The following is a 26099-nucleotide window of genomic DNA, read 5'->3' on the forward strand; positions in this document are numbered from 1 at the left end:
CGCGCCCGCCAGTCACCGCGCGGTAGGGCCTCTCCGCTTCGGAGGGCAGCCCCGCCCACTGAGGAGCCGCGTTCTATCCCCATGGCAACACGGGCGGCCCGCTGCGGAGGACGCCTCGCTTTCCAGAGCGTCTGGGGCAGGTAGATGCTGTTTGTCCGGGCGGGGGCGGGATCTCTCCTGGGATCGGTCAGGGGAGTCTGGGGGTGGAGGGAGGCGCTCGCGTCGCTGCACCGGCTCCTGGGGGGGGGACGGAAATGCAGCTTTCCAGATGCAGGGAATTCCCCCCCCCCCAGGGGCGCATCGTACATGCAGCGCGGGGCGCGGCAATTTACGCGCTTCCTCGCGGAAGGTCCCTGTTCCACTCCGGGCCCCCAGCCGGAGTAACGGAAACGAGCGTCGCTGGGGCCGTGTCCCCTCCTGAGCCTCCCGCGCTCCCTTCCCTGGTGCGACCCGCTGGGCGCATCTCATTTACCCGGGGGCGCCATGGAGGCCGTGCCCAGCAGGGGCAGGCTGGCTGCCGGGCGAGTCTTGTGAAAAGCACCAGATCGATGCTCTCTGAAGTCCCGCGTTTACCCCCCGAAGAGGTGCAGCAATAGAAGCTACCCGCACTGGCAGTGCGCGCCTGGCTCGTTCTGGAGCTATCCCCTGGCCTCTAGGGCATGAGGGTAATTCCGTTTGCATGGCCTTTTCTGAGACGCCTAAGAAAGATGTAATTTGGTGCCAACCGTAGTGTATTGTGGGGCCGTTTGATTGTACAAAAATAATTAGATTTTTTTGGGGGGCGGGGAAGGGGTGAATTTTTCACAAACATTTTGTAAAGACAAGCCTCTGTTTTTCAGTGAGCTCTGATTGAAGACACCTAGCTAGGAACTGAAATGAAACCAATACTCACTTCACACTGAATGGGCAGCAGAGGATAACAATATTCAGTCACCAGGTTAGAGCTGAATTTGTGATGTAGAAGGCTCAGCATCCTCTTACCCGTCTCCAAAGACAAATAACAGGAACTCCAAATAATCTTTCAGTTAAAAGATTTAAATAATAATTTTATTTCATTTCTTAAACACATAGAACACAGGAAGTTCGTATAACTGTCTTTGGAATCCTGGGGTTGATAAATAACCAATTGTTCAGTAATTTGCCATTAATCAGAATTTTGCCTCGTGTCAGAGATATTGTTAATAATTTTAGTGAGTTTTTTTGTTCCTTCAACTTCAAGGAGATGTCTGCTGATATGAAAAATCGTTTTGTTCCCTTTAAGCAGATGCATTTTTTATTTGCTTTTGTGTTGATTGCTGAGTTAGTCCTTTCCATCTACAGTAATAAGAAATAGTCCATCTGTCAGACAAAAGCTATCTGAGTAATCCTTTATAATGAGTTTCTGTATTTTCCTTCAAATGTTGTTTCGCGTTTGTTTCTTATTGTTTGGAAATATTCTTGTCACTTTTGGTCCAGGGAACCATAAATCATTTGTGATACTTAGTCAAGTTATTATTGAAAATTTAAGTGGCTGAGGGTGCTAAAAGAAGATACGTAATCTCACTACTGCTGCACTGGGGAAAATAGAGGTTGAAATACAAATGTATGATGCACTGTAATAAACATCACACCTGTTAATGTATTGTTGGTCCAGAATGTCTCACTCTCAGGCTGAAAGTGTCATAAGGAACATCATTCGAGAAATAGGACAAGAATGTGCCATGAAAGGACAAACTGTGTCTGAAACATTGGTAGCTTTCATGGTAAGAATTAAGTATTTTATCCATTGATTATTTTATTTAAATGACTTCAAGTCATGTTAATAATCCCCTAAGCTTAATAACATATTTTCACTGAACAGGCAGGTTCAAAGATTTAGAAGTTGAACATGTTAGCCACGATTTTCAGACTCTGTTCTTAAATAGTTGCAAGGCTACAGCCTAATTTTACTCACTGTGAGTAATTCCCCATATAACATATTTTGCTAATCTGCAGGTGAAAGCTGTTGTTTTAGATCCAAAGAATGAATTTAATGTGGATCGAACGCTCACAAAAAATGATGTGCAAAAGCTTATTAAGGTAATTCTGAAAATTCTCCAAAAGTTCAGAAATTTTGCATACTTCTTTATAAATAAAATTTGAACATCTACTGTGTAGTTATAGTAACAACAGTTCTGCTATTGCCTTGCACGAGCTAACAGATGCATTTATGCAGAGCACCCAGTATTGTTGTATGTTCATTGGGAAATCTAAACAATCTTAACTGGTGGCTAAGAGCGATGTTCTGGTAAATTACAGAGATCTCAACATAATTATTAGAGGGTAGATGAAGATTAGATTAATGAAAATGTTTTGTCTCTTGAAGCTACAGTATAACCAGATATTGGAGAAAAGAGAGCGAGAATAGCAAACAGAAATATTGGAAGCATCTTTAATTTCTTTTATCAGTTCTAGTTGGAGATTTAGTTACAAACATCCATCAGAACTTAAATACTAAATAATGCCAGTTTTTAGGTTGGTGATTATTATCTACCTGATCAATTTCCTAAGCATTTTGAAAGCTAGTATCATATTTCATTCTTATGGTTCTTTAGTCAAGAATGGATTTTGCATTTCCTAAGGTAGTTTATACCTACTTATCATTTTCTGTTGGGAGAATGGGGAGAGCAGGGCTCAATTGCTGCTGACAAAACAGTAACACTGTTATTGATGTTTCAGAAAATTCATAATGGTCAGAAAGAATTAACTTTTACAACTCTGTTCTTAGCTCTGTGTTGGTAGACTTCTTGATACAGCAAATCCATCCCTGGACACTATTAAGATGCAAGTTTACTTTGATATGAATTATACAAACCGAGGTAATTTTAACATGTATAAGTATTAAATATGAGTGTGAGATAATAAATCTTGCACTTAAATATATTGTTTTATTTGTACTTTAATATTAATCTTTATTGGCATACTAAATGCATGTGACAGCACAGCAAAATAAGATAATAAAATGAGCTTGAAGTTGAAAGTATAGGCAAAATTCTATGACTGTAGATTAAATCACTACTTTAAAAAGAGTTCTCAGAATATGCCTTGAGGTAAGTATTACTTTCCTTGTTTCAGAAGTGGTAAAACCATGGGAAAAGTGTTTCCTAAGTCCACAGAATAAGTAAATAGCAGAATAGGAAAAAGAAATAAGGAGAAGTTGATTATGTTTGGTCCACTAGACTTTCGCAGCATCTCAACTCTTTTAACTGTAGCGATTTTGTTTTTTTTTAATTGGGGAAATTTTGAGCTCTATTATGATCAATTCAATTGTTGTTGAAAACTGTTCTAGATCCTCTGGGATAGATACAGTAAGAATTTGGGTATAGAATAGGATAGGTCTGTAATAGGCTCTATGGGGTATAAGATACAAGTGGGGTATTGCTGTGCTCCCTTAACTCTCCTGTCTGAGCTCTCTCTCTCAATCCTTTGCTAGTAACAAGCAATAAAACCTCACCTGGCACTACTATGACTGAGTACAACAGCATGTTTACTCCTAAGGGAATTCTGTGCACAATATTTTAAAATTCTGCAAAAATTTGCATATTTATTTGTCAAGATAACACATTATAATCACTCAATTTTTCAATTATTTACTGACAGAATTTTGAAATAAATTACCAAAATAATTGAAATTGTGTAATTATATCATTGTGTTTGTGTTATTTTACAATTAAAATATGCAGGGAGCTGTTCCCCTTATCTGCCCAACCCTCATGCAGCCAGACTCCCATTCACTAACCCTTCACTGAGCTTCATCTCCATGCAATTGGAAACCCTCTCCTCCCACATCAAGCCAAGCCTCATGCAATAAACCTGTGATGCACAGCTTCCTGTAGTCGATGGAAGTTTCTGGGGCTGATCTGGTTCAGCCTGGGATGCTCTGTGCAGGGAAGGATGAGGGAAGACTCTGTCTCTGTCTTCCTCCTCCCTGCTGGGTGGCCACTGGCCAGGGCATCCCCAAAGCCATGACTCGCCCCCTCTCCCTCACAGTGATTTATCTTTCCTCTGAGCTGCCTGGAGCAGTGAGTGAGCACTGGCTGGTGCACCTTTTCTTTGCTTCCCCATAGCAGCCATTTTCTGCAAAGAAGCAAAGGGATTCTGTGGAGATGGAACAAGCATTTTTTGTTGCTGTACTGCAGTTGCATAGAATTTCCCCAGAAGTAAGCATGTGGAGCCTCACACCCAACTAAATTGCATGAATGCTCCCTGAGCCACTTATAAATCACACAGAGGAAGGCCCCAGCAAACCTCCAAAAGCCCCCTGCTTTTCACCCCAAAATTGTACTTTCTTGCCACAGTCAGAAGCCTGACCAGAGTAAGTCCATTACCCAGTCTGCCTCGCAATGTGAATAAGGCCGTGTCCAGACTCAGGGGTTTTTTCGGGAAAAGTAGCCTTTTCCCGAAAAAACTTCCCCTCGTCCAGACTCAAGCCGCGTTCTTTCGAAATTATTTCGAAAGAACGCGGCTTTTCTTTCGATGGCGGTAAACCTCAATTTACGAGGAAGAACGCCTTCTTTCGAAAGTTCCTCTTTCTAAAGAAGGCGTTCTTCAATGTAAAGAGGCCGTCTTCGAAAGAGAGCATCCAGACTCGCTGGGTGCTCTCTTTCGAAAAAGCGGATTTCTCTTTCGAAAGATCCGCCTGCAGTCTAGACGCGATCTTTCGAAAGAGGCTCTTTCGAAAGATGCTTTCGAAAGAGCCTCTTTTGAAAGAAGCCTGCAGTCTAGACATAGCCTTAGATACACACTGGTCTTTATATATTGAGCTGAGATTTCCCAAGCACTTAAATTAAAAACTCTGTTTTAGGTAAAATATAAAACACATTTGTTAACTACAGAAAGATTGATTTTAAGTGATGTAAGTGGCAGGCAAAAAAAGGTCAGAGATAGTTACCAAAGAAAATAAAAGGTAAGCATGCAGTCTAAATTCTGACCCTTATTAAACTGGGCAATATTGGGGACAAACAGTTTTTGCACCCTCTGGATGTTAGAGGTAGGTTACAGTCCTTAATAGATAGTCTTTTCCTTTAAGCCTGAGACCAGTCTTCTCTTCCCAGCATTCTTGTTGCTTACTGCATAGGTGGAGAAGAAAAAGGTAAAAGCACAATGCCGCTGTCCTTTATTTTGTACTCTTAGGCTATGTCTGCTCTGCGTACCTTACAGTGGCATAGTTGTGCCACTATAGCCAAGCCACTATAGCCAATAAGGACTGCAGTGTAGCCACTTTTATGGGCAAGAAAGAGCTCTCCTGCCAGCAAAATAAAACCATCCTCAATAAGAGGTGGTAGCTTTGTCTGCAGAAGCGCATCTGCCACCAAAAAAGTGCTGTCCATGATGACGCTTTTTATTTTTAAAGATTTTGTCGATAAGGAGGTGGGATTTTTTTCATACCCCTGACTGACAAAAGTTTAACTGTTAAAAGTGTAGTGTAGCCTTAGTCCTTGTTCCTGGCATGCTTGATGGACCTGTTGAATCACAGAATTGAACAGTCTCTAATGTATGATGTTTCTCTTGCAGAATGCAAATCCTTTGTCCGTGGGTAGTAGGTGAAGCCCCCTTTTGAGGAGGCTAACCCCAGTTCCAGCTCTTCCATCCATGCCCCCTGCAGCTGTAGCCCCAAGACTACTTCCTCCCCCACAGCCAGAGGACTTGCAAGACTCAACACATACAGAGAAGCCCTGGGCCGTCTGAAACTCCAAGGCCCCTGTCCATAGGAGTCCCAAGCCAGCTGCAGCCACTACTTCCCTCCTGAGCCCTTAAGCCGCCCAGAGAAAAGCGTCTTAGACTCTCTCCAGAAGAAATTTTGATGTGCCCTTTGCAGGTTCTGGGATGGCTGAAGATGTGATATTTGCTACTCAGATTCCTGGGTTATCAATAATCTACCTGGGCTCCTCTGCCGAATAGCACATACTGCCTTCTCAGCTGCTCCAGAACCTGCATGGAGCATAATAAATAAAAAACTCCTCCCCAAACTTCTGCAACCAGGATTATGGCAGCTGCAGCAGCCCCAGCACCAGGGGAGGCTGAGCATATTATACCTACTGCCCATGCCTTTGTTGATTCCCCTGCTGATTAATGGTTGTTTAATACCCATCTGGATGTGGATTAACTCCTTCATTGTTACTGGAGAACAAACAAGGGACAGCTTCCAAACATATTTCAATAACAACCATAAGTAAATATCATACCTTCATATGCACTAATGAGATACATATTTTGACTGAACAGTAGGTTTCAGCATAGCATGACCTTTCTTATATATCGGTGTAGAGAATCTTTTTTGGGTCAGGGACCACTGACCCTCAGAAAAATCAGTCAGACAAACCCACAAACCAAACTCTCACTGGGATGTGGCCTTCAGCTGAGAAGGAAAAAGACACTCCCCACATTCCCTTCACACACCAGAGCCTGGCAGGGGGGCAACCTAGTAGACTTTGTGTGCTCCACTCCCCAATGCTGGGGGGAGAGTCTTGGGGGCTAAATCCAGGCAAGCCAGGGGCTGCATCCAGCTCCTGGTCTTTAGTTTCTTCACCTCTGCTGTATATCTTACATGTCATACTTTGTACAGAATATATCATAATTACATGACAGTGGTGAATATGGGCATTTGGAAGTGCTGTTTTGAGGTACAATGTACCATAAGGTATAGCTTGGGAAGTACAGAGTTACAGCATGCACACAGCACAGAAAAAAGTATAATGGATTGGAAGCAGGGGAACACTAACTATTTTTTTTAAGTGAGAAATTGCCTTTATTGAAAGGCATTGTTATAGGTTCTTTAAACCAAATTCTTCTCTCATTTACACTGATCCATTAACTTCACTGAAGTTACTCTAGACCTGTGCTTGTATGACCTGAGAACAGAAATTGTCCATTTGTTGATTTTCGCAGTTGAGAAGAGATAGTATGATTGGGCCATCTGTTTTAAATTGATTGAGTTTGCATAGTCCAGAGATTGTTTTACCCTGGGATTGTAATATTTTTATTTTGTATGTCTACACTGCAGAGATTTTCAGAAAAATGGCTGTTTTTCCAAAAAAACCTTCACTTCCATCCACACTGCAATCATGTTCTTTCAAAAGAAAGTCAAAAGAACAGATGTTTTTTTCCCAACATTGGTGAGCCTCTTTCTACGAAGAAGAAGCCTTTTTCCGAAAGGGCTCTTTCGGAAAAAGGCTGTGTGGACAGGGAAGAGGGATTTCTTTCAAAAGAAGAGGAAAAAGCACAGGTGCCCTGATGGCCACTCCTTCCATAGTAATCACAGCTTAAATGCAAGATAGTGTCCATTCAGTGTGGACGCTATCTTTTGAAAAAGTAGATCACTTTTTCAATGCGCTTTTGCTGTGTAGATGCTCTCTTTCAGAAGATCTCTTCTGGAAAAACTTCTTCCGAAAGAAACGTGCAGTCTAGACATAGCTCCACTATAGACAGCTACAGTATTTATATTTAATAACCAAAGATACGTATGTTGTCTCTGATCAGTGTCGATGCTCAGTGACTTAAAATAGCAGAGAATGGATGGATGGTGGTAGGAAAAGAGAAGGGGGAGAATGAGAATCACAGTGACATGCAGTATTTCTTGGGACAGAGATGACGCTGAGGCATAGGACATACCTAAGGCACCTGGGTAAACTGTGAAAATTATTTGAAAGATATTGCTGGCTAGCACTGGCTTTTGTAGTGGGTTTTAAAAATAAGCAAAGCTAAGGGCCTGATCCAGAGCCAATGAGATTTGGAGCAGGCCCAAAATGTACAAATAGCATGTTCAGCCCAAGAAAATCGTTACCAAAAATGAGACTAATACGTAGCTTTTAACATAACACTTCTCAAATGTCTTTCCTTCCCAGTTGAGTTACTTAATGAGCAGCATCGCATTCTAGAGGCCAGGCTGGCTCCTGTGAGCAGAGAAATCACAGATTATCGTGCTCGTACACGTGAAGAGCTGGAGAGCCTTTACCGAAAGATAGTTAGCTATGTTCTGCTACGTTCTGGCCTCGGATCCCCTACAGATATCAAAGTTGTTAGGGAGGCCACAGGTCAGTAATCAAAGTACGTGATACTGGGCATCGCTTATGGAAAAATAAAATCTGACCCTATTCTGCTCTGACACAGGGTAAATCTGGAGTAACTCTATTGACTTCAGTATAGTTCCTTGGTGTGTGGGGAATATTTGCTACAAATAGTCTGAATTTTAGTTAAGTAATTTCTATGTCATAAAATAGCTTGATTATGTATCAACCTGTTGCTTCATTATTTGTTAGTCTCCAACAATACGTATCGTAAAATTATTAATTTGTGAGTGCCCAAACACCTCTCCAAATCTAGAATGCACTCAGCTATTTTCATTCATCTAAAGAAGTGGGTTATGCCCACAAAAGCTCATGATACTATCTACATTTTCTCTAGCTACTGAAAGACTATTTGTTATTTCCATAGTGGTGGGAAAACAGAGCAAAACTATTTGTTTTTTCCGTAAGAAGGAGTTAGTTTTGCTTTCCTAGTATTTTCAGTTTCATTCTTATACATGCTATTTTTTTAAATCTTTTCAGCTGCCCTGCAGAGTGTGTTTCCCCAGACAGAGCTGGGTGTTTTTCTCTCTCTCAATAAGAAGGACAAAGAACGACAACTGAAAGAACTTACCATGATTGTCACAGGAATTCGGTTATTCAACAAGGAGTGTGGAAAAGGAGGAGAAGGAATTGATGACTGTAGGTATAATACTGAATTAAAATTATGAGCCCTGAAACAGTCTTTTCTTGCCTCTAGCCCCATGACTTCATGCTACTTAAGATGAGCATGATTTGGCCCCAGTATCAGTAAGCCTGAAGGAAAAACAAACTGACTATTAGATGAATGAATTGTATAATGGTTAAGGCTAATCAAGGAAAATGTCAAAAAGGTACTGTCAGATGCCTTTAATATTGCATGAGTTGTTATACATTTTGGGGGCAGAAAATACATACATTCTGGTAAACCAATGTCGTTAAATATTTCACAGCGAAGTACAGCAGAATTATTATTTAAATGGCTGTTCAATGGAAATAAGATTGAGTCAGTCTTCTAGTATTTTTTATTTTTATATTACAGTGTTGCTCAGATCCTTCATGGCGGGGTGCTGGTGGTGTGGGGATTATAAGAGTCAGGGCAGGGATTGAGGAGCTCAGGTCAGGCCAAGGGAAAGAGGAGTGGAGGTGTCAGGAGTCAGGGTACAGAGTGGAGGTGAAGGAATCATGTGGCTCTAGGCAGGGGGGAGGGGCTTAGGACAGGAGGCTAGGGCTCAGGGCGGTAGGCTGGGAGGTCTGAGAACTCACCAGAACTTCCCTGTGGTGGTGAGGACAGTGCTGCACCCCCTGATTCTCCTCGTCAGGGGGAGGAGTGTGGTGCCCAATTCCAGCCACCCACTCAGGGTGGGGGCAGGCAGCAAGGGACTGAGGCTTTGGGAGGAAGCTCCTGGGGGATCAAGGCTGCAGTGCCCAGTTTGGGCTACTGATGGGGCTTGTTGCGGGGAGAGGGGATCTGTGAAGCCTGGCCCCTGATGGTGCTCCTCCAAGGCTACTGACTGGTGAAGTTCCCCCTCGATCTAGTGCTGCATCTAAGGGCCCAGGGGGGTGGGTTTTGGGCAGCGAGGACCACTTACCATGGCCAGCATCATGAAGACCCCGGTCGCAGTTGGCCACTCTCTTCCTGGTGTAGCCGCCCAGCCCCTGTGCTCACTCTGCCATAGTTCTCCCTCTGCTCACTGCCCCCAGTGGTCACTTTGCAGTATAATTGTCCCTCCTATCAGCCCCCTCCCTTTCTGTGTTATGAAAAACAGTACCATTCCAGGTACATCCCATTTTCCTGGCACAACCAAACCCTGATCTTGCTTTAAGTTAGGATAAGAGGAAGCTGCATACCAAATTTGGTGATCCTGGCTCTTACCGTTTACAAGGAGTTTTTGAACAAATGGACTCACAGACAGATGGCTACACACAGACCGATAGAAAATGTTTCTAAAATGTATAGTAGATTTTGTACTCTGCATAGTTTAACTATATTTTCATATAGAGGCTAATAGAATATCTGTAAAATGTTCTAACACCTCTGAGTGAATTATGCAATACAAAAATAAATAGTAATGTATATTGTGAGTTGTGAGCATGCAAATAACTATTCTACTGATTATTTGGATAATCAACATAATATTATGCACTCAGAGCATCTTTAATTCAAGGTTCTTAGAGCTCTTCACAAAGGTATTTCCAGCATTATTACCCCATTTTACAGATTAATAGAGATTAACTGAAGAGATTTAAGTATTTTTTTTCCTAAAAATCATACAGCAAATTGTGGGCAGAGAAATGAACAGTTTTGCCACTCAGATTATCTCTGTGAGTCTAACCACTATACTATCTCTAGCCACACTGCCTCTGCTGTTAGTCTATGTTTTAACGTTAAATCACATATGAAGAGGAACGTATAACAAAACCCCACGTGGCACAACTATCTGCTCTTAGTGCATACACTTCTCTCTCTTGTATGCAGAGATATCTGTGTGCATGTCCAAATGTAGAAGAAAATAAATGCACACCTGTTTACATCCTCTTTTGATAATGAGACTCTTAAGGAAGAAGTGTTAATTATAAAATAATCAGCTCAAAGATTTTGGACTCCTATTGTGCATCTTATGGAATTTTGTGGGTGTTTTGTAATATACTGTGTTCAGTATGAGCAAAACATGCAATATTATAGGCAATAACAAGCAATATTTTATTTTATTTTTCTCTTTCTGGGTTTAGACAGACTCATTACTGTACTATGTAAGCATCTCATAAATGTGAATTAATTCATTCCCATAACACCTTTGAGGCAGGGAAGTATTATTATTATTATCCCAGTTTCACATTTTGGGAACTGAGACATACAAAAGATTTACACAAAGTCACTCACAACATTTGTGGAAGAGCCCAGAATTGAAAAGTTCTTCTGAAAAGTTAATTTCCCATAATCCTAGGCTGTGGCAACATTGGCATGATCTTGCGCAAATATTCTTTAATGCAAGAGTTCTTGCGTTAAAGTAGTTGCGCAAGAGAGCGTCTACACTGGCACGTGCCTTTGCGCAAGAGCATCTGTGCCAGTGTAGACACTCTCTTGCGCAAGAAAGCTCCGATGGCCATTTTAACCGTAGGGCTTTCTTGCGCAAAAAATTCATGTTGCCTGTCTACACTGGCCTCTTGCGCAAAAACAGTTGCACAAGAGGGCTTATTCCTGAGCGGGAGCATCATAGTTCTTGCGCAAGAAGCCCTGATTTCACACATTAGAACGTCAGTGTTCTTGCGCAAGAACTCCCCGCCAGTGTAGACAGGCAGCATGTTTTTGCGCAAAAGCGGCCGCTTTGGCGCAAGATCATGCCAATGTAGAGACAGTCCTAGAGTATACTGTAGTATTTTCCTCACCATGGATTTATTAAGAATCATTTGACCAGAAGTATATATAATGGTCTTATGAACAAATGTTGGAAATGTGTGATGTCACAGAGTCAGAAATTTGTTGGAGAATTCTTCTGATGGAAATATGGAAACTAAAATATTAGCTATGATCACCAGGATGTATTTCTATATTTGTTACCTTTCTATGTATCTCATACTAAATTTGTACAAATAGTGCCAGCTATTCTGAATGAAGCTATCCCAGCAGCTACACAGCCTATTGATGCAGAGCTTCATGCTTCCCAAGATCTGGCATATCGCTACACAGCTATCTTGGAAATTATGCAGGAGAGCCCACAGAGAAATGTAGAACCTAGAACATCTATGTTAAAGGAAGCACTGTTCAATGTGAGGCAGCATGAAGTCTTCCTCTGTATCATTCTGGTGAAGTATCTCGTTATATCTTACGCATTCTTTAGGATACCTTAATATGAAATTTCAGTGTGTAAGTTGCATTTTACAAAGTAAAATAAGGGTATATGTCTGAGGAAAGAAATCCTGGTGCTGTGTTTGAGCTATGCATCCAAAATGACAAAGTACATTTAATTCTTCAGGGATTCAGCCAGCCATCTGCAGGAGTCAGGAAAGGATTTTATGAATCCCCAATGTATTCTGAATGTTTTGTTTTATTTCCTCTAATGCATCTGGGATGGATACTGGTGGATGGTGAATAGGGAGGACCACAGCTATGAGTTAGCATGGGGCATTCTCTCTCTCAGGCACTTGGCTGGCTGGTTCTTGCTCACAGGCTCAAGGTGTAGTTGTTTGCCATGTTTGGGGTCAGGAAGTAATTTCCCTCCATGTTAGATTAGCAGTGACCTTTAGAGAGAGACAAAAATCCCTGAGGTGTGTGGGTATGGTCACTTACCAGGAATATCTCATTTAATTATTTCCCTGCCGGTGAGTGGGTGGGTGGCTCCTGATCTCTGCATGTGGTACATCATAATAGTCTAGTCTCCTATGGGTTGTAATATGTTGCTCTGATTTCAGTTATTGAGTGTAGCGTGTGGGTGGGTGCTAGATGGTGCTGGGACAATGGTGACTAGTGTGGTGGGATCTGGGAGGCCACTGGCCATGTGACACCCTCCCTGGGGAAGGACCAGGACAACCTCACTCTGCCCCAGCTCCACCTCTCTCCCCCCACTCCATCCCTGTCCTGCCTCTTCCCCCAATTGAGGTAGCCTGGAGGACTAGCGGAGATGGGGGGGACCAGTGCTGGCAGCAGGATTCCTACCTCCTCCCCATGCACTCACTGATAGTGGTGGGGGAAATAGAGCATGATGGCCCCAGCTTACTTTGCTTCCCCGGCCACATCTCTCCGTTTCCTGCTATGGAGTGGGTGCAGTCCCGCTTCCTTCCCTGGAGCGGTGTACTCCGGGAGAGTAAAGCAGCTTGGGCAGCCCTGCTCTGCTGCCCCGCACTGATGCTGGTGGGTGCGAAGGGCTGGACCTCTGCTAAGGGTGCCAGCTCCCTTACCCACAAGTTCCCCTGCTAGCTGGTGGCCCACCCCTCCTGCTAACAGTGTTTAAGGCATATGACGCCCCCACACATCACCTCTGGCTGGGGGCATGTGAGCTATAGGAGATCAGACTAGATGATCTAGTGACCCCTTCTGGCTGTAAAATTATTACTCTTTTTAAATGTTAAGTTTCATGCCACCACCACCCCAAAAGAGGCAGAATTCAGTCCCACACAGTTTCTTCTAGCTATTTATTTTTCTGTGACTGTCACATTCCTTACCTGAAGTCTGTTCTCTTTCCAGTCTGATGTGATCACATGTGCACAAGAAATTGAAATGATGGACAAGCAGTTTGCGGCCCAAATAGAGCAGTTAAAAAACACTGTTCAAGCAAAGACCGCTGTACCTACATCACAAGTTTTTGTAAGCATGTGAAATGCAAAAGTACTATGTTTGTAATTGGAAAAATCATTTTTGTTGTCTACAGTACTATCAAAATCCTTATGCTGCAATACTATGTGACATGGTTCACATAAATCTCATGTTGAATTAGGAAAAAAGTTATTTTCTGTGTCTATCTAATAATAATGTTCCCCTTCAGGCAGTGTTCCCTGGAAATAGTTACCTTGACATCTAGTCATTTGCTTTTTTTAAAAAAAAGAGTTAAAAAGAGATTGTTATAACACCTGCCCTGAGTTGATTTGTCAGTAATTGTGATTTTTATGAATTAATTTTCCTATGTTATTTTTTTTAAGTATTTGTTTTTCTTCCCTGTTGCTTTATCAAAGACAAAAAAACCTGACTGTAGGTGAACAGAGAAAATAATAATGGCAAAAGTGCTGTAAAATGCATAAAACAGCACTACCATTTTTATATAACCTTTTTCTTTATAGTAGCCTTAAATATTACTTTTAACAATGGTAGGTAAAAATATTCAGAGATGAGTTTTAAATTAAAGATGCTTCATTATTGTATTATGAAGGAATAGAACTAGCTCAGAGTCTTCTATCCGTATTATTTTGAAGCTAGGGCTAGTTTTTATTTGGGTTCCTATTTTTAGCTGGGAAGATATGTAATAAAATAGTCACTATATTGTCCACTTTTTGTCATAATTTAATGATGATGGAAGTTTTGGAAGGGCTCTTAAACCTCATGCTTCAGAGCTTAAGGTAAATATCTAACTATCAGAGAGCCTCTTGAGAAATTGGAAGGGAGTGTGGACTATAATAGCAGGGAAAAAGGGGGGAAAGTGCAGAACTGGGGGGCAAAATCAAATCAGTATCTCAGATGTATGTATACAAATTCAAGAAGTATGGGAGCTAAGCAGGAAGAACTTGAAATGCTAGTAAATAAACATAACTATGACTTAGCTGATATCACAGAGACTTGGTAGGATAATACACATAATTGGAACATCAGTACGGAAGGGTACAGCTTACTCAGGAAGGATAGACAGGGAAAAAAGGGAGGAAGTGTTGCCTTATGTAAAAAATATATATATTCAGACTGAGGTTGAGATGGATATAGGAGAGAGTTGACTTCTGCTTGCTTATTAATAGATCCTAAGCAATTGAAAAGTTGTTTGGGCTTTAGTATCATATCCTCGGTTTCCATTCTGGAGCAGCTCATTATTAGACAGTCATCCAGGTATGGGAAGATGATGACTCCCTGACTCCGAAGGACCTTTGAGAAGACCTGTGGTGCTGAGGATAGGTCGAAAGGCAGGACCTTGTATTGGAAATGTGTGTTCCCAACCGTGAATCTCAGATAGTGTCTTTGGGCAGGATGTATTGCAATATGAAAATATGTATCTTGTAGGTCAAGAGCTGTGAACCAGTCCCATTTGTCCAGTGCTGGTATGATTGAAGCCAGTATGACCATCTTGAATCACTGCTTTTGCAGGAACTTGTTTAGTTTGTGGAGGTCTAGGACTGGTCTCTAGCCCCCTGTACATTTCTGGGTTAGGAAATAGATAGAGTAGAACCCCCTTCCCTGGTATGGTTTGGGTACTGCCTCTATAGCCCCTAGATAGAGAAGCCAGTTGATTTCTTGCTTGAGGAGTATCTCATGAGAGGGATCCCTAAAGAGGGACAGTGTAGAGGAAAGAGTATGCGGGAGGGAGATGAACGGAAAATGAGTATCCCATATGGATGATTTCTATGACCCATTTTTTGCATGTTACAGAGGCCCAGTGATGAAGGAATGGGTGTAATCTGTGGCTGAATAGATGTTTCTGGCTTTGTTGCACTGGATAGTCGGAGAGGTCGGGCATGCCCTCGACCAATGTTTCAAATTTGCTGCTTTGGGGCTTGGCCACCAGAGGAGCGTGGTTGTTGTTTGTGGTTCCTTTGGGTGCATTGTCTAAAACGATTGTACTAATCTGGTCTATATTGAGTATGGTTATAGTGCGAGTCCCTGTTTTTATTCTAGGGGGTATAAGGTCTGCACTTGTATGGTAGTGTGTACATTCCTAGGGACACAAGGTTGTATGCGAATTTTTACTGTTGTGCAGGATCTCATCAGTGTTGGTCATAAAAAGCTTGTGTTTGTAGAAGGGGAGATCTTCTACCTTAGACTGAAGTTCTTTTGGGACTCCCACGGCCTGAAGCCACGATGTTCTTCTCATTACCACAGCTGTAGCGGTTGTTCTCGCTGCAGTATCAGCAACATCAATTGCAGAAAGCATTGCTGTGTGGTCAATTGTGTGACCCTCACATAAGATTGCCCTGAGGATAGGCTTTTGGGTGTCTGGTAAATGCTTCTTAAGTCAGCTAATTTGGAGTGGTTGTCAAAGTTATGGTTGGCCAGATGGGCTTAGTAGTTCGCTATCCTAAGCTGCAGGGTGGCAGAGGAGTACACTTTCTTTCCAAATTAGTCTAGCCTCTTTTGTTCTTTATCTTGTTATTTGGTTTAAGGTGAGGGGCCTTTGCCCGTTGGCTTGCCGCATCAAAGACCAGTGAGTTTGGCCAAGGATGGAAGAACAGGAAGTCTAAGTCTTTAAGTGGGACAAAATATTTCCTCTCCGCCTTCTTGCAAATTGACTGGGCTGATGCCAGTCTTTGCCAGATGTCTTCAGACACTTCTATAATCGCCTCATCTATGGGCAATGTGATTCTGCCCTGGGATAATGGGCGAATATTCTTTAGGAGACAGTGTTGTTTCTCTTTAACCTCCTGTAATTTTATTTCTTGGGAGGCAGCGACCCTCTTAAAAACATCTGGAACTGCTTCAGGTCCTCTGTAGTATGTTCATCCTCACAGGCTATCGCCTCCTCTGGAGGGGAAAGCGGACTGTCTTGTGACTGCGCCAGCCGAGAATCGTCCTGATCGTCCAGTAATTGACTGTCCTCCTCCTCTGAGGCCAGCATGGATCCCATAGTGTGGCATGGTGAAACTGGCGGTAGCCTTTTCTGTGAGGATGGAGCAGTGGAATGGTATTTAGGTGGTGCCCGATAATCCCAAGGTGCCCAATGTGGCTGGTAATGAGGAGGTTGATAGTTCCACCTTGGATGCCCCTGCTGAGATGGGGTGGAAGATGAATGCTGAGAGGAGAATGCACTCCTCTGGTCGTAATTGATCTCCCTTGAGCGCCCATGTCCATATTGTGGTGGTGAATAGGATGGGTACTGTGCTGGAGACTGCTCCCTTGATGAGAGTAGGGAGGGTTGTCTTTGCTCACTAGTTTTCTCCCTGAGTTCCCTGCAGTTTGTGTTTCCTTTAAAACCTGTGTGGTTTGTCTGGGGGCTGAGAGCCTGTAGTGGGGGAGGCACTGGAGAAGATGCAATACCGAGTGGCGGCGGCGAGGATTTGTGGGGCCACTGCGGCTGGTTCTGCTTCTCTAACTGGTGCCGCACATTCAGGCTCTTGCTTCAGCACCGGAGTTTGTTTCCTGGTGCGGAGAGTGAGCATGCAGCTCCTATATGCATGGTCAGTACCGGGGCAGGTGATTCTTAGGCAGACCGCGGAACTGGAGGTGATCGCCACATCTCCCCTGGTTATTCTGGGGGACAGACCAGGTGGTAAGGACCTGGCAGGAGAGACCCTGGTCCTCTGATGTGCTTGAGGTGTCGGGGAGGCTGATCTGCGTTTGGGGTTTTGTGCCCCCTGATCCCATGCACGTTCTGCTGGAGGTTGTAACGCCTTCTCCATAAGGACATGCAGAGCCTAAGCTCCATGTCCGTTCTTGCTCTGGCAGACAAATTTTTGTAATGCTTACATTTTTGCAGGGTGTGTGATTTCCCTCCCAAACATCTGATATAGCAGCTATGACCATCTGAAGTTGGGATGGATTCATTGCAACTGCAGCATTTCTTAAAACCCTGTGAGCCAGGCATACTAGAGTTGTTGGGTTTGGGGGAGAGGCTCTTAATTCAATTGTCGGTGTGCTCGTGGGTAGAGGCTGCCATTTTATGAAATTTTGATCCTTCCGCGTTTCCCCCCCCCCCCCCCCCCCCCGGCTGTGGTTTTTTTTTTTTTTTTTTTTTTTTTAAGAGCAAAACCAGCTGGAGCAGAGAAGCTGCTGCCTCTGAAGAAGCTAGGCACTGAGGAAACAAAGTGTTCCCTGATTTGTTTTCTTTGTCCCTTTGAAGTGGAAATAAAGTAACAACGCAATCTGTAATTGAATGAGGTCAAAAGAGAGTACAATATTTCTGTGAGGAGAGACATGCCTGGGGCAGCAGGAAAGCTCGGTCCCTGACCAAGGGCGGTAGAAGAGGAACTGCGGGGAGGAGGTTGGGTTGTGCTCAACTGTCAAACCGCTAGCAGCGTGAGAGGCTCGCTGCACATGCGCGGCCTGAATGCTAGCTGCTATGAAAAAGTCTCTGATCCTGTGGCTCCGGGGAAGACCCGTCATCTACAGTGGAGATCATGGGGACATCACCTGAAGAAGAACTGGGTTTGTTTAGTTTGGAAAAGAGAAGATTGAGAAGGGACATGATAGCACATTTCAAGTACCTAAGGAAGAGGGAGAAAAATTATTCTCCTTAGTCTCTGATGATAGGACAAGAAGCAATAGGCTTAATTTGAAGCAAGGGAGATTTTGGTTGGACATTAGGAAAAACTTCCTAGCTGTCAAGGTGGTTAAGCACTGGGATAAATTTCCTAGGAAGGTAATAAAATCTCCATCACTGGAGATATTTAAGAACAGGTTAGGCAGACATCTGTCAAGGATGATCTAAGTAAGGGCTACTCAACATGTGGCCCATGGGCCATATGCAGCCCACGGCCCGTTTGTTTGTGGCCTGTGGTGTGACTTGGGTTTACATGGGGCTCCACACACAGCCCGCGGGAGGGATCCTTTGAACATGGCCTCCACTGGGAACATGCTTCACAATGAGAAGGTGTCTCCCAGGTTGAGTGAGCATTGAAAGACGCAAGCAGATGGGCTGGCTGGAACAGACAGGTACAGGGTATCAGCGTGTCTAGCCCCTAGGGAGGAGGTGCCGGGATCATCGGGGCATTGTGTGAAAGAAGCTATTTGCATATATATTTGCATGTATATGAACCACACTTAAGTTGCAGCACTCAGCATGTGCTGTGAATATTGTTGTGGCCCCTGGGGCTTCCAAAGTTGAGTAGCCGTGATCTGGGTGGTGCTTGGTCCTGCCATGAGGGCAAGGGACTGAACTTGATGACCTCTCAATGTTGCTTCCAGTTCTAGTATTCTGTGACCTGACGTGGGGGCAGTTTATCCCACATCTGCCATCTCTAGGGTTTTCTGCCTTCCTCTGAAGTATCTAGTGCTGCATCTTGTCCAGTCTCCTCTCCTTGATAGTGGGCATCTTGGGTCTGTTCCAATGTATTTGTTTTTATATGCCTAGTGATCTTACAAATCCTGTCCATCTCTCATTAGCAGATACCTTCTTCTTCTATCCTGCTCCCAAGAGCTATTTTTTCTCTTTTCTCTCCCTCTACTGTTCATTTTTATTATGAGGGCCAAAATATTCTTCACATTTTAAGTACAAGCAAGAAGGCATATCCTCTGTCTCCTAAGAAGTATACCATATATTTCCTTTCTTGAATGGTTTGTCCTTACCGGGTTATTTGCTTGTTTTCTTCACATTTGTCAGCAACAGAATATGTACAAGATATTTGATTCCATCTGTGCTCCTGCAGGTAGAGTTTTCTCCATCACAAGATCACTTAATCCTACTTGTTTCTAAATTGCTGCAGAAAAGTTCTACTGTAAAAGAGCATCAGGAGATAATTTTATAATTTATTATATGTATCATGGAGCCTGGACTAAGAATGCAGCAGACAAGTATTTTACGATACACACTAGGCTCACTAATTTTCCAGCAATTGAGTTAAAGATGGTTATGATGCAGTCTATAGTAAAAAATATTTTGTTGGCATTCCTCTGCTTTAATTTCTTGTGTCCCTAGTATTTCACAATAGCTCTGCTGTTCATCAGTGTTGCTAACTCCTATAGCAGTTCCTATAATAGCTTCATTAACATAAATACTAATATGCTAGGATGAATGTTAAATTCATTGACTATATTCCTGATGTTGGGGGAAGCCCTTTTCTACTGTCCTAAGATCTGAAAATTTGAAGATGCCAGTGAAAGCATTCAAAATCTATTCAGTATAGTCAGGAATGTAATTATTTTCTGCTGTCCATTTCCTCAGTGAATTCAGATATGTTATAACAGGCAAATTTTTTGCCTCTGTCTCTCAAATCTGTATCTGTACTAAGCTGTTTTGGGACTGAGGGAAAACAGAGGCTGCCTATGCCTCGGTATGTTTGTATTTCTTTTTATAGTTAATCACATAGATAACCCGAATAAACAAATGTCTTCTGTATTGCCTTCCTCTGCTTATCTTCTCTTTTTGCATTTATATTATATTTGTGGGGAAGTGGGGGAGACTCTTTTCCAATATAATTCAGCAATTCACCTCCAATATTTCCCCAAAATGTTGTTTTACTACTTTTAAAGTAAATTGAAATGATTTCAAGATTTGGGCCTGATCTTGCATGCACTCCAGTGAGATTTCTGAGTGCAAAGGGTATGCAGAATTGGGCCCTTTGGCTGTGTCTAGACTACATCTCTCTGTTGACAGAGATGCAGATTAGGCACATTGAAATTGCTAATGAAGCAGGGATTTAAATATCTCATGCTTCATTAGCATAAACATGGCCGCTGCTTTTTTTCGACATGGAGCTTTTTTGAAAAAAAAAAACCCCGGCAGTCTAGATGCGGATCCATCGAAAATAAACCCTTTTTCGACAGATCCTTTATTCCTCAAAAAATGAGGTTTATAGGATCTGTCGAAAAAGGGTTTATTTTCAACAGATCCACATCTAGACTGCCGTTTTTTTTCTGTGTCGAAAAAAAGCAGTGGCCATGTTTATGCTAATGAAGCACGGGATATTTAAATCCCTGCTTCATTGGCAATTTCAACGTGCCTAATCTGCATCCCTCTGCCGACAGAGGGATGCAGTCTAGATGTAGCCTTTGTGTTTAACAGTTGTTTTTGAGACTGTGTTTTACAGTGTTTGTTTAATTTTACAGACAAAGCAAATGTAGATTTTTGATCTTTTTAATTACTTTCTAGCCTATCTTTGTAGCACTGTCTAACCTCTGGACGAGCTTTCAGGATGAGATATTGCTGCTGAGTTTTCTCACTAATTTGACGGTCAGTCTACAGCAGTTTTTGGGAATCCATGCACAACTCTTTCCTGATGATGTGATGGAATCTCTTCTCCAAGGAGTGACTGTGAAAAGTGATGAGCAAAGGATAAAGGAAACCATGGGTACTGAACATTATCACATTTTCCTTTTCCCCTCTGAGTCCTTATATCAGCGTTTCTTAACTGTGTTCTGCGGCACACCGGTGTGCTGCAAGGCAGTCGGAGGTGTGCCACAGAGCTATGATGTCCATACGTCCCTTTTTTTCTGGGACGGTCCTGGATTTAAAGACGCCCAGCGCCAGCGCGGTGCAGCAGCAACTCCCCACCTCCACCCAGCACGTAAGTGGCTCTTTTTGCTGCTTTGCCTGGGCAGCCAGGGCTGCTGCTGATGGTGCGCAGTGTCCAGAGCTCTGAGCTCCCATGCAGCACACGCTGCTGTCTGGCGAGCCCCTTCCCCCACTGCGTGGCCCTTCCCTCATGCTGTGGGACTGCCTCTGCTGTGCACCGCCAGCCCGGCCTCCTCCATCCACAGGCGGCCGCCACCGCTGCCGGAGGGGGCATGAGAGGAGCTAGGGCAGGGGGTGGTGAGGGAAGGAGGAAGCACCAGGAGGGTGCAGGGGTTAGGAAAGGTGCAGGTGCCAGGGGATTCAGGGGGTGAAGCAGAAGGGCAGACACCTGCAGGGGAGAGACCAGCACCAGGGCAGAGAGGGTTCGGTGAGGGCCATACTCATCCCCTATGGGTAGAAGGATGGTGGGAAAAGTTCTTAGAGGGGGTTACTTTTACTTCTGATCATGTGTCCATCTTGACCCCGAGAGTCAGGGGCATAGTAAACAGAGGTCGGGGGTGTAAGTAATGTGTCCCAGATAATCTGGTCAAGATGCGCGGATAGAACAGAGTTCAAATAGCCATCCTTATAAGGGGCAAGCTTCCTTTTTTTCCCCAACAAAAATCCTTGGTGTTCCCCATTAAAAAAATTGTTTGGTGTTCCTTGGTCTTAAAAAGTTTAAGAAACACTGCCTTATATGATTTTGTGATTTAAATTCTGTTTCTAAAAGGTACAACATTCTTATCTAATACTAGAGCAGGTTTCTCAAGACCTGACATTGCAAATCTTTACTGACATGTAGTAGTCCTTACCCAATTCTGTTGAGGGCAACAGAACTTGTGGGTGCTAAGGACCACAGAGGACCACTTCATGCTTTACAGAACAGGACTCTTTCTTGACAAAAAATTATATGTGCTACTGTTTCTTCTCCTACATTATCAGTGTGCTGTATATCTGGGACTACTACTGTTCCCTGTGAAGTCAATGGGCACTTTGCCACTATCTTTTGTAGATATGAAATCAGACCCTTTTCCATCTATGGCTCTGTCAATGCCGTAGTTGAAATTTTGCTAGTAACGCCCTTGGGAAGAGTAAGTGAGATGGAATTCAGATGTAATTTTTAAAATTATTCCTATGATATAAGTTATTAAATTATTCTTTATGTTAAACTTGTAAGCGCTTTGAGATATCTGCATATATTTTCTATAATACATACCAGAATGGAACCCTGATTCCTGCGGGAGCAACTGGGTGCTATCATAAACAAACTACCTAGATGGAGCTACTATAAGGTGGTTACATAATGGCTTGGAAAAAACATTCCCAGATATAGATATCAGTGGTTCACCATCAAGCTTAAAAGGCATATCAAGTGGGACCATGCAGGGATCAATTCTGGGTCTGGTTTTGTTTGGTATCTTCCTCAGTGATTTAGATAATCGCATACACTTATTAAGTTTGCAGACAGTACTAAGTAGGGAGGGGTTGTTTTGGAGGATAGAATTAAAGTTCAAAATGATCTGAACAAATTAGATGATTTGAAATAAATAGGATGAAATTCAGTAAAGACATATGCAAAGTACTCCATTCATAAGGAGCAATCAGTTGTACACATACAAAATGGGAAATGACTGCTTAGGAAGAAATACTGCAAAAAGGGATGTTGGGGTCACAGTGGTTTACAAAATAAATATGAGTTAACACTTGTAAGGCTGTTGCACAAAAAAAAAAAAATCTCGGCTGTATTAGCAGGAGTGTTGTAAGCAAGACACAAGAAAGAATTCTTCCATTCTGGTTGAGTAATCAGTATAGAGTATAGAGTTGTGTGTCCAGTTCTGGGTGCTATATTTCAGGAAAGATTTGGACAAATTGGAGAAAGTCCAGAGAAGGGCAACACAAATGAATAAAGATCTAAAACAACATGAGGGAATATTGAAAATAAAAACGGTGTTTAAGTCTAGAGAAGACAAGACTGAGAGGAGTAATAACAGCTGTGACAAGGAGGAGAGAGAGCACCACTTGGCTAGAGGGAAAGTTGATGCCTATGATACCACCAAAAAAAACCCTAAGTAGGACATTGTGTACCAGAGCCTGAGTTTCAGAACTGCTAAGTGTTCCACTCCTGTGGAAACTAGTGGAGTTCTGGGCATTCAATACTTTAAGCCACAATGTGTTAATGCATAATTGAACTTCGTTTGAGATTTCCATTAAATCACATTTTAGATATCATGTATTTTATTGTCATCTTTCCTTTGCCAAATTCTTTCAGGAATCAAAGTGAATGTTTCTGATTTCAAAAAACAAGAGTGGTTTTTTCCAGAAACCACAGCTAATTTTGATCAGTTGTTAATCCAGTATCGTGGGTTTTGTGCTCTCATGCTTGCTGAAAAAGATGGCCTTCTCCTCCCAGGTGGGTTCCTTCCTTCCACTGATGCCTCAAATTAATCTTTTTTTTTACTGCAAATATTCATAGACTAGCAAAAAGATATGCTTAACAACATATACTATGTGGCTACGTCTACATTGGCCCCTATTATGGAATAGGGATGCAAATGTAGAACTTTGGAAGAGGCAAATGCGCAGGGGATTTAAATATCCCCCGCGACATTTGCATTTTCATGGCCGCCGCTTTTTTCCGGCTTGGAGATAAGCCAGAGAAAAGTGTCCAGACTGGCACAATCCTCCGGAATAAAGCCCTATTCCGGAGGATCTCTTATTCCTACTTGCAAGTAGGAATAAGAGATCCTTGCAAGTAGGAATAAGATCCTTCGGAATAGGGCTTTATTCCGGAGGATCGTGCCGGTCTGGACGCTTTTCTCCGGCTTATCTCCAAGCCGGAAAAAAGTGGCGGCCATGAAAATGCAAATGCCGTGGGGGATATTTAAATCCCCCGCACATTTGCCTCTTCCAAAGTTCTACATTTGCATCCCTATTCCGTAATAGGGGCCAATGTAGACGTAGCCTGTGTGATTCCTTCTATGCCAGAAAACAAACTAGAATAGTTCATTGAACAGTTTTGCATTTTATATACCTAACCTGTGATTCTAATAATCCTCTGTGTTTCTGAGTGTGTGTGAAATTATAATTAGTGTTCATACAACCATATGTTCTGTATTTGCTTATGTTGTTCATTTGTTTTATTTCTACTATCTGGTTGTAATTTATGCATGTTCCAGACTATAATAGCATGTAGCTCTATGTAGCACTTTTCATCAGTACATTTCAAAGTGTTTTACAAAGGAGGTAGATATAGTTATCCTTACTGGGAACTAGCTATAAGATGGTCATCATCTGTTTTGATGTTTTGTAGAAGCTGACTTTCACTCTAGGAGCCCTGCGTGTTATATAATTTATTGGTTCACTCTTGTTTTTGCTTTATTTGTTAGGAAATCCTGCTATTGGAATTTTGAAACATAAGGAGAAATATTACTCTTTCAGTTCCAAAGAATCCGCATATGCTTTTGCCCAAAACCCAGATATGTTCATTCAGTTGATTGGAGACAAAGCAAAAGAATGTGCTGAGCTTATTCAACTGCTTGAGCTTCATCATCAGTTTGAATCCCTTGCTCCTTATTCACAGGTATTCACTGCTTGCTCCTGTTGAATAGATGATGTGATACTGACTTTCCTTTTGATTAACTGAAAAGTGCTGGGACCTGGTCAAACAGGAATTAGTGGGACATAGAGAAAATATGTTTTATGGAGACCGTACTTTGTCTGAGGATGTATGTAATTCTCTGCTCAGCAAAGAGAGTACATGGGTATCCAGCAGATCCTACTCTTTGGCATATAGATGAGGAGCATCAACTGAGAAACTGTTCATCCTTAAATTCTATGGGTATGTCTACACTGCCACGCTAGTTCGAACTAGGGTGGCTAATGTAGTCATTCGAACTTGCAAATGAAGCCCAGGATTTAAATATCCTGAGCTTCATTTGCATGTTCCCGAGCGCCGCCATTTTTAAATGCCCAGTAGTTCGAACTACCTGCCCGCGGCTACACGCGGCACGGGCTAGGTAGTTCGAATTAAAGCTCCTAATTCGAACTACCGTTACTCCTCCTGCAATGAGGATATTTAAATCCTGGGCTTCATTTGCAAGTTCGAATGACTACATTAGCCACCCTAGTTCGAACTAGGGTGGCAGTGTAGACATACCCTACGTGTGGATGGGAAAATACCAAGGAAATTTAGTATTGGCAACACTCTACCATCTTCAGTCTAGAGAAATTCTGTGGATAATGTTTCCAGTTTCCCCTTTGCAGGAGTAGCTCATATAAGAAAGGAGAGGGTCCTGTATAATTAAGCACTGTATATGAATATGAAAAGCTTGACTTTGTCAACACAAATTGGAGAGCATTTTTCCTTACTTGTATATTGTAATAGAGGGGAAATGTCATTTGGGGAGAGAAATCCTAGATTATATTTTTTAAAAGGTTAGAGTATAAGTGTTAATATTTGGATCCTGGACAAATTCCAGCTTGGACAGCTGCATTCTACTTTTTAAATTTCCCCCACTGTTTCAGTTGTCTATTTTTCATGTAATTGTCCTGTGTATTCTTAAACAAGTGCTAGGCTTTAGAATCATAGAACCCTAGGGCTGGAAGAGACCTTAGGAGGTCATTCAGTCCAGTCCCTAGCCTAAGGCAGGACCAATCCCAACTAAATCACCCCAGTCAGGACTTTGTCAAGCCAAGATGTAAAAACCTCTAGGGATGGAGATTCCACCACCTCCCTAGGGAACCCATTCCAATACTTCACTCTCCTAGTAAAATAGTTTTTCTTAATATCTGACCTAGTCCTCCCATACTGTAACCTGAGACCATTGCTCTTTGTTCTGACAACAACCTTTCTCCATCCTCTTTGGAACCTCCTTTCAGGATATTGAAGGCTGCTATCAAATCCCCCCTCACTTTTCTCTTCTGCAGACTAAATAAACACAAATCCCTCAGCGTCTCCTTATAGGTGGTCATGCGCTCCAGCCCCCTAATCATTTTCGTTGCCCTGCGCTAGACTCTCTTCAATGGGGAGCCCAGAATTGGATTCAGTACTCTAGATGTGGCCTCACCAGTGCCGAATAAAGAGGAATAATCACTTCTCTAGATCTGCTAGCAATACTTCTCCTAATGCTACCTAATATTCCATTCGCCTTCTTGGCTACAATAGCACACTGTTGACTCGCATCCAACTTCTCATCCACTA

At 42.6% G+C, this 26099-nt stretch overlaps 1 protein-coding gene across 3 annotated transcripts in view; it reads left to right on the forward strand.

Moving 5' to 3' along the window:
* Positions 1-26099, forward strand: part of CFAP206 (cilia and flagella associated protein 206) — a 33666-nt gene continuing 7567 nt past the window's right edge. The window contains exons 1-12 of one of the 3 annotated variants that reach the window (XM_006133320.5): positions 1-140; positions 840-937; positions 1634-1742; positions 1975-2058; positions 2747-2837; positions 7863-8051; positions 8565-8723; positions 11659-11867; positions 13246-13365; positions 20498-20696; positions 23169-23309; positions 24286-24479. In XM_006133320.5, the coding sequence (XP_006133382.1) occupies positions 1635-1742; positions 1975-2058; positions 2747-2837; positions 7863-8051; positions 8565-8723; positions 11659-11867; positions 13246-13365; positions 20498-20696; positions 23169-23309; positions 24286-24479 (1494 nt within the window). In that variant the 5' untranslated portion in view covers positions 1-140; positions 840-937; position 1634. Of the gene's footprint in view, positions 141-199; positions 666-839; positions 938-1616; positions 1743-1974; positions 2059-2746; positions 2838-7862; positions 8052-8564; positions 8724-11658; positions 11868-13245; positions 13366-20497; positions 20697-23168; positions 23310-24285; positions 24480-26099 lie in introns of those variants that run through there. The other 2 variants (XM_006133321.5, XM_075923850.2) reach the window with 2 other exon arrangements.

This window comes from Pelodiscus sinensis, chromosome 3 (genome assembly GCF_052426305.1).
Source record: "Pelodiscus sinensis isolate ZL-2025 chromosome 3, ASM5242630v1, whole genome shotgun sequence".
NCBI lineage: Eukaryota > Metazoa > Chordata > Testudines > Trionychidae > Pelodiscus > Pelodiscus sinensis.